At 43.2% G+C, this 15,884-nt stretch overlaps 2 protein-coding genes across 4 annotated transcripts in view; both read left to right on the top strand.

Moving 5' to 3' along the window:
* The window catches only part of ZBED1 (zinc finger BED-type containing 1), a 219,687-nt gene that overhangs the window by 175,384 nt on the left and 28,419 nt on the right, over positions 1-15,884 (top strand). Inside the window, exon 7 of the transcript XR_010597662.1 lies at positions 10,059-10,266. The gene's annotated coding sequence lies outside the window, so the exon portion shown is untranslated. The remainder of the gene's footprint in view (positions 1-10,058; positions 10,267-15,884) is intronic.
* The window catches only part of DHRSX (dehydrogenase/reductase X-linked), a 219,683-nt gene that overhangs the window by 175,380 nt on the left and 28,419 nt on the right, over positions 1-15,884 (top strand). For all 3 annotated transcript variants that reach the window (XM_065580770.1, XM_065580769.1, XM_065580771.1), the window contains one exon: positions 10,059-10,266. In XM_065580770.1, the coding sequence (XP_065436842.1) occupies positions 10,059-10,266 (208 nt within the window). The remainder of the gene's footprint in view (positions 1-10,058; positions 10,267-15,884) is intronic.

Genomic DNA, 15,884 nt, shown 5'->3' on the forward strand with positions numbered 1-15,884 from the left:
ATTATATCAGACACACCTGGCTCCTGTCTCTGGGCTCCTTTCTCCTTGCAGTTCCTCTCCACCTAGTCCCAGATACACTCCCTTGTTCACACTCTTTCTGATTGTGTGATGGGATATTACACAGCTTGGAAGTTCATACAAGTGGTAACTTGAAAAGGTTACAGAGCTTGCAAAGGTTACAAAACTTAAAAGGCTGTGCTAACAATAACTGAAGTTACAAAAGCAGCAAAGAGTCCTGTGGCACCTTATAGACTAACAGATATATTGGAGCATGACCTTTCGTAGGTGAATACCCACTTCTTCGGATGCTCATGCTCCAGTATGTCTGTTAGTCTATAAGGTGCCACAGGACTCTTTGCTGCTTTTACAGATCCAGACTAACATGGCTACCCCTTTGAAGTTACAAAGTCTGCAAAAAGGTTGCAGAACTTAATGATACAAGTTACAGATCTTACAATCGCATTTGAGCGGAGGCTTTACATAACAGTCTTGGCCTTCACAACATCCTCTGGCTAGGAGTTCCACAGGTTGACTGTGATTTGTGTACTCAAATGTTTTCCCCCACCCACCCTGCGTCTAGATAGTGAGATCCCCAAGCACAATAGAACAAGCGCATTTGTTCACTCAATTCACATTGAGGGTGAAGGAGGTGGGATTTGGAGACACCATGTTGGAAGTAGGACACAGAAATTCCATGTGGTTTCCTTGAGTGCTCTAATATGGAGAGGTTTGGTAACAAGGGAGGGAGGAGTAAGGCCCAGACCAGTGGATCCATCACTAAGTTGCCTGATCAGCCCTTGTCTTACATGAAAATGAGCTTAAGAGCAATGGGGGCTACTGAAGCTGCAAAAATTTGCTGCAGCAGCGGCCATGGAGTGGCTACATGGCCTGAGAGAAGGGTCTTTTTTCCCCAGCACTTGTAGAGCATCGTGTTTCACAGCCCAGGTACTTGTGCTATATATTGATTTTCAAGATTTGGCCAAGAAACTTTTAAAATATTGTTTGGAAGCATTTTTAAGCTTTGATGAGTTACTCTGCCAACTTCATACATACCTTGTTGGTCCTGGCTTTGATTGAAATGCTCATGTGTAATTGCACATTCTATCTCCACTTTCCACCTTGCCGCTGTTTTTGGAAATAATTGGTTTTTCATCACAAATCATGCAGGGATCAGCTTACTGTGATTCAGTGTGACAAAGTATTTTGGAAATTTAAAACCTACTGGATGGGAGGAAGGTGACAACAATACTTCTTTCCCCGTCTCCTGTGGTAGCAGTTTTTGAAATGCTGGTTACAGACCACTTGTGCTGCACTGCATGGCTCTCAAGACACATATATGAATCATAAATGACATTTTTAAGACTTTGGTGAGGTTGGATTATTGGCTTTATACAGTTTGAATAGAATTTTAGTGTGCCACAAATAGTTTAAAGTCAAACCAAAAGTATTTGATAGAAAAGACTGCACAAAACAAGCCTCAAATCAAATATCATTCTGAGTAAGAAAGAAAGGGAAACATTTTATTTTTTGCTTTTACTGTCTGCTGAACTTTGCCATTTTAGACTTGATAAATAAAAATCCCCTCTGCACAAGCTATTTTCCATTTTCCATACTTTTATTAATCCCACATCTTTTCTGACAGCTGGATGGGGGCCTCTGGTGACATGCAGCTTTATATAACTAAGGCCTTCATAAAGGCATTGCGTCTGGGAAGTGGATCATCCTTGAGGTCCAAAAATCTCAGGCATTTGAATTGTGTCTGTACCTGTTTCAGCTATATTCCCTCCTTCAGCCATCTGTGTCCTAAGAGGAAGTGGGGTTTTCATGAGATTTCTTCAGTGTTTTTAGTAAATCATTTTCTCCTCTGGCCATTCTCTTATTCATTCTGTTACTAAATTAACGTAATGGGTTTGGTGGCTATGTACCTCTGTGAGTCCTCTGCTGTATTCTTACCCAGGGTATGTAAACACCAACTTTGAAAAAGCAGAGATAATTAAAAAGAAAAGAGCAGATTTTTATTTTTTTTATTTTATTTTTTTTTACTGCTAGTATTAGAGACTGACGTTTTTTATCGCTATATAAAATGGATAGTGATAGTGCAAGTTTTTCCTCTCAGTCCTGCCAATGTCCTCAGTGCTTGTTTGGAAATAGCTCTGTGGGTGGAGAGTCATTCAGTCTTAATGGTATTCAAGCCTTGACCTCTCTGCTAAGACAGCCTGATTGAGTCAATGGGAGCTGAGGATACTCAGCAGCTCAGAGGATGAAAACATGTTCTATAGACACCTCTCCTAGTGAGCCCAACTAATTTCACATGGACCATCCAACGATAATAACTCTTGGTCATTATTAAGCTGGCTGGATTTGAACTGGTAACAGCGTATTGTTCATCACCAGTCTCCATTGCCTTCCAGATCCCAGCAAGAAAAAAAATAATAATTTCAGGATCTGTACTAAGCACTACAAATAACTCAAGGAGTGAGTTAATTTTAATATGGTTTTACTAAATGGAAAATGACCATATACAAGAGGTTAGGTATTGTTTTTATTATTATTGGCCCAGCTTGTACCCTGGTAAAGTTACCATCTTTGAAATGCAAAAAAAAAAAAAAAAAAAAAAAACCTGGCATCCCTCCCCACAAGGCAACCCTGTGGCAACCCCAATCACAAGGCAACTCTGCAACGCCCCCCTTCAACAGCCACTGTAGAGCAGTGATGGGCAACCTGCAGCCCACGGGCGCCGATGAGCCGCGAGACAGTGTTTATGTTGACCATCCGCAGGAATGGCTGCCCGCAGCTCCCAGTGGCCACCGTTCACCGTTCCCGGCCAATGGGAGCTGCGGGCGGCCATGCCTGTGGACGGTCAATGTAAACACTGTCTTGTGGCCTGCCAGCGGATTACCCTGACGGGCCACGTGTGGCCCACGAGCCGCAGGTTGCCCACCACTGATTTAGAGAGAGAACACACATAGGTAAGACTGATACTATCATTGTCTCACCTTGGTCGTTTTTCCCCAAGCTACTTTGTTTGTGTCCATCTTCATTGAGATTATTTATTCCCAAACTGCCTTGATTCTATATTTTAAATATATACTTGAATGTGAACATTTTGGAACTTTAAACATAAAGAAAATCCATTGAGTCTATTTCTTGAATTTGTATTTGCCATTTAATTTTGCCTTTTCCAGCAATTTCTTATTTTTAATGGCAACCAGGGCTGGCTCCAGGCACCAGCTGACCAAACACGTGCTTGGGGCGGCACCTGGTAAGGGGCGGCCAATCTTGGGGTGGCGGGGGGGCACTCAGGGTTTTTTGGGAAGGGGTTCGGTCGGGCGGCGCTGGGGGTGGGGTGGGTTGTTTTTGTTTTGGCGGCTGAGCGCGTGGGGGGTGGGATTCGGCAGTGGCACTTCACGGGGAGGGTGTGGCGGCGCAGCGGGGCGCTCCGCGGGAGGGGGGTGTTCGGCAGCGCGGCTTGGCGGTGGGGGTGTTTGGCGGCACGGCGCTTGGCGGGAGGTGTGTGTGGCGGCGGGGGGGTTCGGCAGTGCGGCGCTCCGTGGGGGGGGGGGGTGTTCGGTGGCGCTCGGCGGCGGGGGTTCGGCGGCACAGCGTTCTGCGGCGCTCGGTGGGGGGATGTTCACCTGCGCGGCGCTCTGCGGGGGGCTGGGGGGTTCGGCGGCACTTCACAGGGGGTTGGGGGGTTCGGTAGCGCAGCGCTCCGCAGGGGGGCTGGGGGGGTTCAGCGTGGGGGTTTGGTGGAGCAGCGCTCCACGGGGGGGGGTGTTCGGCGGCGCTCCGCAGGGGGTTGGGGGGATGGTGTCACGGTGCTGAGGGTATGTGTTATGGTGGCGCTATGGAGGGCGGCACTCTTTTTTTTTGCTTGGGGTGGCAAAAAAGTTAGAGCCGGCCCTGAGAATGGCAAAGCAAAAAAAAAAAAAAAACCTGCGGCGCGGCCAGAGCCAGGGTGCAGGGGGACTCCCTGCCCTACAGATGTGCCCCGGCTAGCAGGGGGGAGGGGGAGGGAGCAGGGGGAAGAGAGAGAAGGGGGGCGGCCAGGGCTTCAGCGGGGCGCTGCCATGCGGCCCCACCACCTGCCGGGAGGGCTCTGCGCTGCTCTGGTCGGCTGGGAGGGAAGGACACGGGCTGCCCTGCCAGGCTTGCTGCAGGGTGCTCCCGTCCTCTGTGCCGACGCCTCCTACAGGGTGGCCGGAGCGGAACACCACCAAAAAAAAAAAAAAAAAAAAAAAAAAAAAAAGCGGCCGTGCCCCCCTAGGATTGGGCGGAATGCCGCCTCCTACAAGCTGCTGCCCCAAGCACCAGCTTGCTTGGCTGGTGCCTGGAGCCGGCCCTGGCCATTCTGGACGCCCCGTTGTTTTTTTGTTTTGTTTTTTGCTTGGGGCAGCCAAAAAGCCAGAGCCGGCCCTGAATGTAGCACAGTAGTGAACACAAGAATACTTTAACTCCTGCATACCATTCTTTGGGGGGACAAAATCTAAAAATCTGATAGCACTGTCAGTGTTTAATAATGGTCTTTTAGATTCTTGACTAAGAAACAGTGATGTATTACAAGGTTAAAACATAAATCACGTAAGAAGTTCAGTCATTTTAATAGATCGTGCCTGCTTTTGCTATGTAAACTGATTCTACCCTAGGCATGCATTGCAGTTGTGCATGTGGTCTTTCATTAAAAACCGCAGCATGTTACCCACGTTGTGCAGCAGTCCCCAGGTTTTGATAGAGGACACAGCTATCTGGCTGTACTGCAGTTTGATCTTAGGGCACTGTGCCCTGTAGCCAATTAAACACACTGGGAATTGAAGGGGCATGATGAAAGAGGGAGAAGGCATCAGGGTTTTGACTTGTAAAACAATACAGTGGTTAGGGTCAGAAAATCTGAACTTCCCGCACCAATGAGGTTAAATATAGCTATACTCACGTGCCTCTCTGAGGCTTTTGCTTAAGCAAGAGAGGGTGGGGAAGAAAGCCTTCAGGATCTTAGAAATGATATTGAGAGGACATTTAATATATTATTCTGACTAGAACGGGGCAAAAAACTGATTTTTTGTTTCACTGGTAGTTCCAAAAAAAATTGGTTTGGGTTGAACAAAACATTTCATTCGACCTGAAATTAAACATTTTGCTTTGGGTACTTTTAGTAAAACTAAAAGAAATTAAGGGCTAGAGTCAGAAAACATAGCTGGAGGAGGAGGTGATGGTAGTGGTGGGTCTTTCTTAACATCTCCTGTTGAAGTTGTTCTACTTTGTATGAAATAATTAAATATTCATTGCGCCAGAGAGAGTGACTATGACTGTATAGCCTTATGATTAGGACATTTACCTGGAGGGGTGTGTAGAGGGAAACCTGGGTTTGTAGAGATGCTAGTGAGGCAGCGGTTGGAGATAGCCCCTTATGGATGATTTGTAAAACCAACTTCCTGATTATAATTGATTGGAAATATTTTTTATTTCGCTGCAAATTTAGACCAAACCAAACCAAACAAATCTTTCATTAATAACCCCAAACCTTTTGGCAAAAAATTGGGGAAAAAATTGGGTTTCCATCTAAAAAATAAAACAAAATAGTTTGTCAATGAAAAGTCAAAAATTTCCATGGAAAACAGATTCTTTTTGTGACAAAATTGTTTAGTCAAAAACCACATTTTCTGTTAAAAACAGTTTAAACAGAAAATTGTCACCCAGATCTAATCCTGATCAGCTGTGGGTCACTGGAGATTCCAAAGCATTTTCATAAGAGTAACAGTTGTTCATTCTGGTGTTTTGACTCATTTGATTCCGTCTATCTTACTTTCCCTTGTAGTTTCAATTGAGTAAATTATTCTTTCTTTCCACTACTATGTAGTATAGCTGATGCAGAATTCCCTCTAGAGAGGATTTCTGTTCACTGGTAGGAGAAATAATTGCTGTGTATGTGTAACCCACACACCTCCTGAATGTGGTGTTTTGTCCCCTCTAGTGGCACTGAGACCACTTAGAGATTAATGAGTCTGCTCTACAGCCTTAACTAAGAAGCCTCTGGCTTTTGGCTCATGCAGTAGAGGCTCATGCACTAGGCTCCAGAGGTCCCAGGTTTGATCCCAATGAGCAGAAACTGTCAGCATTGCAGATGCTCTGTAAAGCATTTTGAGATCCTTCCGGTTGAAGGATCTCAAAATTTGTTCAATTTTCTTGCACAATTTTATAAAAGATGCTACAGAGAGAACATAGAGAAAGTGGAAAGTGCACAGAAGAGCAACTAGGGTGGTGAAAGGTTTACACTGAAATTGATAGGCTTGGAGGCTAAATTCAGGGAGTTAAATATATATTGTACTACCTGGATTATAAGGGATACAATTATGATACACGAGCACATATGAGGAGGGAGAGGAATTTCATTAGTTAGCAAAAGTAAGACAAGAAATAATGGAATTAATAGTAGTAATTGGGTTTTCAGGACCTGTGTCAAATGTTTTATTAATGTTTAATTCAAGTCCCTTTAATTAAGATTATTTTTACCTCATTACCATTTGATCAGAGAAAACCAATCCAATGTGTTTTCATTACCTTTATTCAAGACCATAAACAACTACTAGGTAACTAACTTATTATATTTCTCTAAAGTTCTAAACACTATGAAATTTAGATTGAGATTACAATGTAAATCAAGTTAGTAAATCAAGGAGTTAACAATAATACAAATTAAAATTGGTTAGCTAAAAAGAAAGCAATTTGAGACCAATAATTGTTCAGACAATAGCATGAGCACAGTCAGTAATCAAATTATAAAGTTAACATAATGACAGAATGGTGTACTTAGTCTTTTTGTCTCTGTGGAGTTGATTTAGCTGCTTATACTTTCAATTGTGGAAATAATGTGTTAAGGTTAGATTCCTTTTCATACCCAGAGTGACATCGAGTGATCTGCTTTGAACCTAGGTTAATTGATGCCCAGTGGTAACTTGTACTATGGACTTATATGCATCCGCTATAACTGGTCACATACACACCCCCACACAAGCTACACCTAAAATGGCTAGGACAAGTCTTTCCTGGCAGGCATCCCTGCAGAGGTACTCATATCCTCTCAGAGACCAAAAAAAATAAAAAATAAAAAATAAAAAAGTTACTTAGGGCAAGTCTACATTCCAATTTTACATTGGTGCAACTGTTTAAAATGTCAAAATATGTGTGAAGAATAAGGTGATATTTTGAGTACAGACTGAATTTCCAGAGATGTGCAGACATTAGCAAATCTAAACTATAACTGAGGGGTCAGCAACGTTCGGCACGCAGCTCGCCAGGATAAGCACCCTGGCGGGCCGGGCCAGTTTTATTTACCTGCTGACGCGGCAGGTTTGGCCGATCGCGGCCCCCACTGGCCGCGGTTCGCCATCCTGGGCTAATGGGGCGCGGCGAGAAGCCACGGCCAGCACATCGCTCGCCCGCGCCACTTCTCGCCGACCCCATTGGCCCGGCACGGCGAACCACGGCCAGTGGGGGCCGCGATTGGCAAAACCTGCTTCGTCAGCAGGTAAATAAACTGGCCCGGCCGCCAGGGTGCTTACCCTGGTGAGCCGCGTGCCGAACGTTGCCGACCCCTGCTATAAGTGCACTACTTTGACTAACTCAGTCACTTTTATTCCAGTGCAGTAACACTTAAAGTAGTTTCTATTCATTATTAAAAAGTCCTAGTCCACTCCTAGAGCCAACTGATACCTTTATAATGGTTGAGCTACTTTATCTATTATGTTACAGCTCAGGCAATTGACTGATGTTCTGACACTTTATATGATCTTCTTTATTACTATCTCACAGCTATATACATGGTGGAACAGCTTGTTTAGCCTAAATAGTGAACACATATTTCAAGGGACCATTTCAAGTGGCCACTTCACCTTGAAAGGTCCCTTGAAATATGTGTTAACTGCTTATGTTCCATCTTGTATTTAGCTGTAAAACTGTCAGTACATTTCCTAGACCTGAAGAGGAGCTCTGTGTACCTCAAAAGCTTGTCTCTTTCACCAACACAAGTTGGTCCAATAAAAGATATTACCTCACCCACCTTGTCTCTCAAAGTTATACTGTCATTTTGTTTTTGTTGCTACTTGACTTTTTCTTTTGGACAAATATAGAAACAATTAAAGAAAATGAACTGGAGAGTTAATATTATCCTTCTTTACTTCCTGCAGCTGGGATGCAAGTACGGCCCTTTGCTTTCAGTTTTTATTTCTTTTCTTAAATTTCCCTGGAATTTATCGGTGTTTGTTAAATTATTTTTTAAGGGTGAAAAATCAGTAAAAAACAAAAATGAAGGGCAGCTGGCATGGGGGCAGGGGTGTCTGGAACTCCTGGGGGACAGGGGTGTGGGGGAGAGGGCAGGTAAGGTTATCCACCATGTGACAGTCAAGAAAGCCTTCTGCTTCCTGCAGCAGTCAGGTGGTTGTGGCTGCTGGGGCCTGGCTCCCTACCCTTCTTGCTCCTCCACTGGGCAGAGGAAGCAGACAGGAGCCATGCTGAAGGGCCAGCATCAGGAAGTGAGCAGAAGGCTGCACCCCGTGAGTACTGATAGCCCTGTCAGAGAGAACCCCCTTTTCTCCCTGGCCCTGAGATCAGGAGAGTGTTCTGTCTGGCAAGGGGACCCAATACTCATGGGGTGTAGTGTTCCACTCCATGCGGGCCCATCGCTGCAGCGGTCAGGTGGTCTTGGGTGCCGGGACCTGGTTCCCTTCCTGTCTGTCTTCAAGAAATTCCCAGGACCTGCAAAAGCAAAAATTCAGGTGAAAACTGTAAAATCCAAACACTAGCTTTTCCAATAGCTGGAGATTTTTTCTGAGAGAAATTGGTAAACACCGAAAACAAAGAGACTTGGCTATTAGAGTTGCTTCTGAAAGTACCTGATTATCCACATTGCTGGTATCCACTGCTAACAGTTAGATAGCTCCAGTGGACTTATAGATCTGCATGACGTGAGAATGCTTGCTAGAGGCCTATTCTTCCACCTCAAGGCTGATTAGTCAAGTGTACAGAACATTAAAAGCCAGGTATTACATGGGAAATTAAGAAAAAACAGAATTCTGAGAAACCATTACCATTCAGTCAGCACATATTCTTTTGTGCATAACAAAACACAGAAAATCTTTCTAGGCATTACCCTTGGCTCTGTGAGGCACAGAGAGATTAAATGAAAGTTCTGCAGTAATTACAGAAGCAGAGTTGTCATGGAAGTGATGTTGAAACCCCAATCTGGGGGAGTATTTTCAGTGACGTACCTACTAATTTCCTTGACAGTAGCATTCTTCATTCAGACAGAATTGAAAAAAATGAAGTGAAACATGACTAATCAGCAACTACTAAGTAAGAAGGTTGACTTTGAGGAATTTGAAGACCAGAACTTCCAACATCTGAGTCACAGAACAGGCACATGGGTTCTTAACATAAATGTTTTGACAGATTCTATCATTTTTATGTTTGCATTACATATGGCGTTTGTAATGGGCTCCATTTAAACCGTTGTTCTAACCAGTTATAACCAGATAATTACCTTCCAATGTTAAAGGTTTTATGACTTCTGTAGTGCAACTTTTAATTAACTTGTCACCATGCTAACCATCACACTTTTGCCTGCTTATCCACTTGTTGTATCTTGTCATAATCCTAGACTGTGATCTGGGGCAACATAATGCAACCATTATCAGGGCCCAATAGGTGCTGCAGTAGTATAAATAATAAATAAATAAATGATAATAGGAGGAATGAGACTGGGGCATTCTGTGGCTTGATATTTCAGCATTTCCAGGGAAAATGATACCTATCGTAAATTGTTTGCAGCACAGAGTCTGATGACATGTATGTTTATCTAAGGTATTTTCCATAAAGCAGTAATTGAATCTAGTGAAATAGTCATCAGAACTACAACAAGCAATCTGCTTTCAAGTGATAAGGCTTTCCTGTGCCTACTTACTGTGTTGCTGTCTACTGCATAATTTAGCAAACTGGCAATGCATGTGATATCTGTGCTACAACATTTTTCTTCTGATTATTTTCCTGTCTCTCTCTTTTCTATGCAGATGTTCTTATTCACCCCATGGAGCCTATGCCCAAAGCAAACTTGCCCTTGTATTGTTTACCTATCGACTACAGCATCTAGTGACAGCAGATGGGAGCCATGTGACTGCTAATGTAGTAGACCCTGGAGTAGTGAACACCGAGCTCTATAAAAATGTCTGTTGGGCTACAAAAGTGGTGAAGTGGATGACAGCCTGGCTATTTTTCAAGGTACTTGATGATTTTAATGATTTTGGTGTCGTGTTTTTGCATTGCTAGAGCTACAATCTGTGCAGGACTACAGAGACTTTCAAGATTATCATTATGTGGGTTTTTTTTATTATGGTAGTTTCAGTGCTGATAAAGTGCACAGACCAGATAAAGTCAGTCTCTGCCCCAGAGAACTTATTTAGATGATGGAGAAAGGACAAGACACAGAGTGAGATCAAGGGGAAAGCATCACCATCTCTTTATTTGTAGTTGCACGTATGGATACTCCTGGGGGAATTCTGCACCAAAAAATTTAAAATTTTGCACACAATATTTTAAAATTCTGCATATTTTATTTGTCAAAATAACATATAATCACTCCAGTTTCAATTATTTTGATAATTTATCAGGCATGTCAACAAGTATGTCAACAATACACACAACAACAAAAAAGATTCCCCCCAGGAGTAGGGAGTTAAATAAACCCCTAAGACAACCCAGTTCCAGTTGGCGTTTGCTGGAGGGAGCTGCATGGGGCCCCCAAAGCACAGACATCTGCACCTCTCTCCCCCCAGAGCCTAGCTGCGCGGCATCCCCAGGTCCCAGACACCCACACCCCTGTTCTCTTCCCCCAGAGCCCAGCTGTGGGGCACCCCCTCTGGCCCAGACACGTACACCTCCAGAGCTTTCAATCCCCCCAGCTTCTTTACTATCCCACCGTGGGGCATGGTGTAGTGCTGCCCTGCCCATCTCTCACCCTTTGCCAGAGCTGGGTCTCCAAGGCCCTCTCCAGTCCCCAGGAGAATGAGGATCATTGCCAGGCAGCCGTAGTATGCAGCCTCTATCCCTGGTTGCTTCACTCACTGCGAGCTGGGCTCTGAAGAGTCCAGCAGCCCCAAGTGGCGGCCAGCAGCTCTGCAGCCCCAATTCTGCAGGGAAAACATGAAATTCTGCACAAATTCTGCATTGTGCAATGGTGCAGAATTCCCCCTGGAGTAATATGGATTATTTGTACACACTAATTATAATTACACCCAAAGAAAAAAATAGATTAGTGTACACTTGGGGAATCACTTGCTAACACGGAGGCCCAAATATGCAAAATGCTCTCATAAAGCACCTTCCACATTCTGAGAACAAGAGGCAAGCTCTAATGGCAGTGTGTGTTTTACTTGCTTATGTTATGTGTCCATCACACTGGATGGCACTATGCAACAACCATATGTTATGTACAGGAGAGTGGAAGGAGGAGAGAGGCAGGGCAAATGAAAAATAGTGGTGAAATGTGGCCCAATCGCCAAATGATGTGGCTCTGTTTTGAATGCATGCTTCCAGTTCCATGTTGTATTCTAGGCATGCTCTATGTTGGAAAAGTTGCAAGTGTGTGACTAAATTGATTTAAAATCGATCTAGTTACACTGGTGCAAACCCCTAATGAAGATGCATTTAAACCAATGTCACTTAAGTCCTGTCTTTATTAGGGGTTTGCACTGGTGTAACTACATCAATTTTAAATTGGTTTAATTACACTGGTACAAATTTTCTAATATAAACAAAAAAGCTGTGAAGAGAGAATTTTCTGCTTGTGACTCATTCCACGGCTTTGCAGGTAGGATTGGGTTAAGTGAACTAAGCCTGATTCCAATGGAAAAGTTTATGTTTTCCAAGGGTACGTCTATACCCAGCCGCTAGTTCGGCGGCTGGCAATCGAACTTCTGGGTTCGACTTATCGCGTCTTGTCTGGACGCGATAAGTCGAACCCGGAAGTGCTCGCCGTCGACTGCGGTACTCCAGCTAGACGAGAGGAGTACCGCGGAGTCGACGGGGGAGCCTGCCTGCCACGTGTGGACCGAGGTAAGATCGAACTAAGGTACTTCGAACTTCAGCTACGTTATTCACGTAGCTGAAGTTGCATACCTTAGTTCGATTTGGGGGGTTACTGTAGACCAAGCCCAAATTAAAATGCACCACTTTAGACGATCTAGGAACAGATCATCAGTCCCACAAAATAAAATAATTTAAAACTTTGATATGGAAATAGCGTTAGTTTTAAGTATCAGAGGGGTAGCCGTGTTAGTCTGAATCTGTAAAAAGCAACAGAGGGTCCTGTGGCACCTTTGAGACTAAGGCTTGGTCTACACTAAACCCTCAAATCGAACTAAGGTACGCAACTTCAGCTACGTGAATAACGTAGCTGAAGTCGACGTACCTTAGTTCGAACTTACCGCGGTCCACACCCGGCAGGCAGGCTCCCCCGTCGACTCCGCGTACTCCTCGCGGCGAGCAGGATTACTGGAGTCGACGGGGAGCACTTCTGAGTTCGATTTATCGCGTCCAGATTAGACGCGATAAATCGAACCCAGAAGTTCGATTGCCTGCCGCCGAACCAGCGCGTAAGTATAGACAAGCCCTAACAGAAGTATTGGGAGCATAAGCTTTCGTGGGTAAAAACCTCACTTCTTCAGATGCCAGAAGAAGCATCTGAAGAAGTGAGGTTCTTACCCACGAAAGCTTATGCTCCCAATACTTCTGTTAGTCTCAAAGGTGCCACAGGACCCTCTGTTGTGTTAGTTTTAATGTTTAATAAAGAGCCTGGAGTCTGAAGGAACTGCTGTAAAAACAGAATATAAACAAATAAAACCATGTTTTAGAAACACTTTATAGTGTTTTTTAAGTATAATGTTTATTTTTTCACTTGCATACTGCTAGCAAAAATTGTAAGGAGAACACTCATATGGAATGCAACACAGCATTCTAAAAGAAAGAGAATCTCATTTTGCTACATTTCATGTCTTGTCTGCCATTTCTTTTCAAAGTGCCAGACTCTAGTTTTGTTGTTTGTTTCCTTCCTACCTCACTTGCTAACATAAATTTTCTTTAGGGTGTTTAAGTACAGCTCAGCATTCCATGCACAGCCACAGCAAAAATTCTCTTTCTCAGAAAGGAAATAAAATATTTTATTGTTTGCAGCACTCAGTGCCGCTCAGCTTTATTGTTGTGTCAAGGGGCTCATTTGGGTACTATACTGATGATATTTAGAAACTAAACAGGATGTCACTGAACACACATAAAGTGAGTTTGAATTTGTCGCAGAAGGGAATCGAGTACTTACAGCTGTAATCATAATGCCTCCTACAGTCCCTCATCCCCTCTTATTTCTTATATGAGATGCCAGTCTAAAAAAAAGCTGTTCCACCTTGTATTTAGCAGTGCACTCTGAGTTAGTTTCCCAGACCTTAAGAAGAGTTCTGTGTAAGCTCAAAAGCTTCTCTCTTTCACCAACAGAAGTTGGTCCAATAAAAGGTATTACCTCACCCCCCTTGTCCCTCTAATATCCTGAGACCAACACAGCTACAACTATACTACGTACATGGGGGGGGGGGGGGGAAGCAAAGCTGTCTTGCATCAATGGATGAAGGAGAGATAGTGAGTTGCTTTGAAGTGCCGTACTCACAGAGTCTGACATGAGAATCCAGCAATTGAGAGGTTGTTTTTTGAGTCAGAATGTACTTTGTTTGTTTGTAGCAATGCTGCACTTTTCCTCTAAAGCAGTGAGGGCGGAGGGAGGACAGAATAATAAAAGCTGTCTCTATGAATTTTGTGTCTCCCCCCCTCATTAGCTGTCTGTACTGTACCTTATTTTACCTTCTCCTTTTTATTGCTTAATTTTTGACAACATGCTTTCTTATTTGGGGCCCAATTCTGCCACTCTTTCCCACATTGAATTGCTGCTTATTCCACATATGGTCCAATTCACTGCAGTGGAACTGTATGTACACCCATGCAGAGAGCCAAGACAAGGCCAACATACCACTTAAGCCTTTAAAATAAATGATATGTGATAGTCTTCTGCTTAGGGGTGAATTTCCCCCTAGAAAAGTACATGAGTAATGATGGCAGAACTGGTTCCCTTAGTTACACCTAATGAGAGTGGATATTATTTATTGCTTTGTGGATTTTTTCTTCCCTCCCCCAAAATTTCATTTCTGAGTTGGTAAGTATGAGTCTGATTTTTAGGGTTACATGGCAACAACACATTGAACATGGGGAGGTTTGTTATTAATATCGGAGTGTGCCTTTCATCCTAAAGGATCTCAAAGCACTTTGTAAACATATACAGGAATTCCTTCGCCCTCTGTAACCTGACACTGATGGATATACACCTGGTCCAAATAGCTCCCAGACAGGAACTATGGAATGGTTTTGTCACCTCTTACATTCTCTCATTTTGTTTGTCGCCATTTTGTTTTATTCCATTTAAGGGCCCAGAAGGTCACATAGAAAACATCCAGCTTATTGTGTTACTATCCTCACTAGCATTAAATCCATTTCCTTTACATCTATGAGCGCAAACTTCTGAAAAGACAAATATCTCCTGTGAGGTGCCAGACACACTCAGCTCATCACCTCCCAGGAGATCCTCAGCACTTTGCAACTACAGTCCCTGACCTGCCTAAAAGAGGTATTTATGTGCCTCATTTTAACTCTTAAACAGCCAAGTTTAAAAATATGCCACAGCACGTTCATTTAATTTTCTTTAAGTACTGACAACTTAAGCTGCTTACAGCATATGAAATGTTTTCTTCTGATTACTGAATAAAGCTCAGAAAAAACCTCCTTAACATTATTAAAAATCACTCTCCAGCATACTGCAGTGATGCACCCCAGTGTAAAAGCATGGATCAGTGAGTATTGCCAGCTCTTTAATCTTATAAAAAATGCTAGACTAATGTCCACTCCCAAGTAGTGACTGAGGGGCTGATCTTGAGACGTGCTGATCGTCTGCAGCTCTTATATTTTCTGTCAAAGATGCCAGTCCCCACTGTAAAATTTCTTCTTTAAATACCCTATCTCTGTTACAGTTTATAGATTTTTTTTTTCCGTGCAGGAGGTTTCAATACATGGTCATTACCCCTGTCACTCTGTGAGAGAAACCAAGTATTCCTTCTTTAAAATGTAAATTGATTTTCACCCTTATGACTTGCTAGTAGACAAAGGCTGATAGAACTCTCTCTAGAGAATGTTATCCCTTAGGAATCCTTAATGGATAATGGACTTCAGTTTAAAGGAATACCACCCCAAACTGTAAAAGATAAGAAATTAATAAGACAATCATTGACTAGTTAACAGGACACTCATCAAACCCACAACTGAAATATAGTCAGTTCTGTGGTCAAACACAAGAACTTAAGGGAAGGATACTGGCTGAAACTCAAGCAGAGAAGGTGATGCATTTTGTCCTCTCCAGAACTGCCTCTTCCCCTTTAGAATTTGAAAGTTCTTTCTAAATCCAAATTCCCTAGTCTAATATAATAAAAACTCCTTACAGAAAGAAATACTCCACCACTGGATGGAATCACTGAGTCTCCATAATATCCACTTTCAAAAACAGTTCCACTGCATGGGACTTCATTGTGCTATGGTGGAAGAAAGGAACTAATTTCATTGCTTTCTGCACAGCTGCAAGATTCCCAAAACTCTTTATAGTGCATTTGGTTGGACTCAGATTCTTTGCCACTAGAACTCTAGCTGTCATCACTAATGCTTTATCTGTCTCAGACCATCTGTATATTCCAAGGTATCCTGTAAGGATGCAATTGAGGAAGAGGTTGTCCCTCTGTTGATTGTCATTCATAGAT

This window comes from Chrysemys picta, chromosome 1 (genome assembly GCF_011386835.1).
Source record: "Chrysemys picta bellii isolate R12L10 chromosome 1, ASM1138683v2, whole genome shotgun sequence".
Lineage (NCBI taxonomy): Eukaryota > Metazoa > Chordata > Testudines > Emydidae > Chrysemys > Chrysemys picta.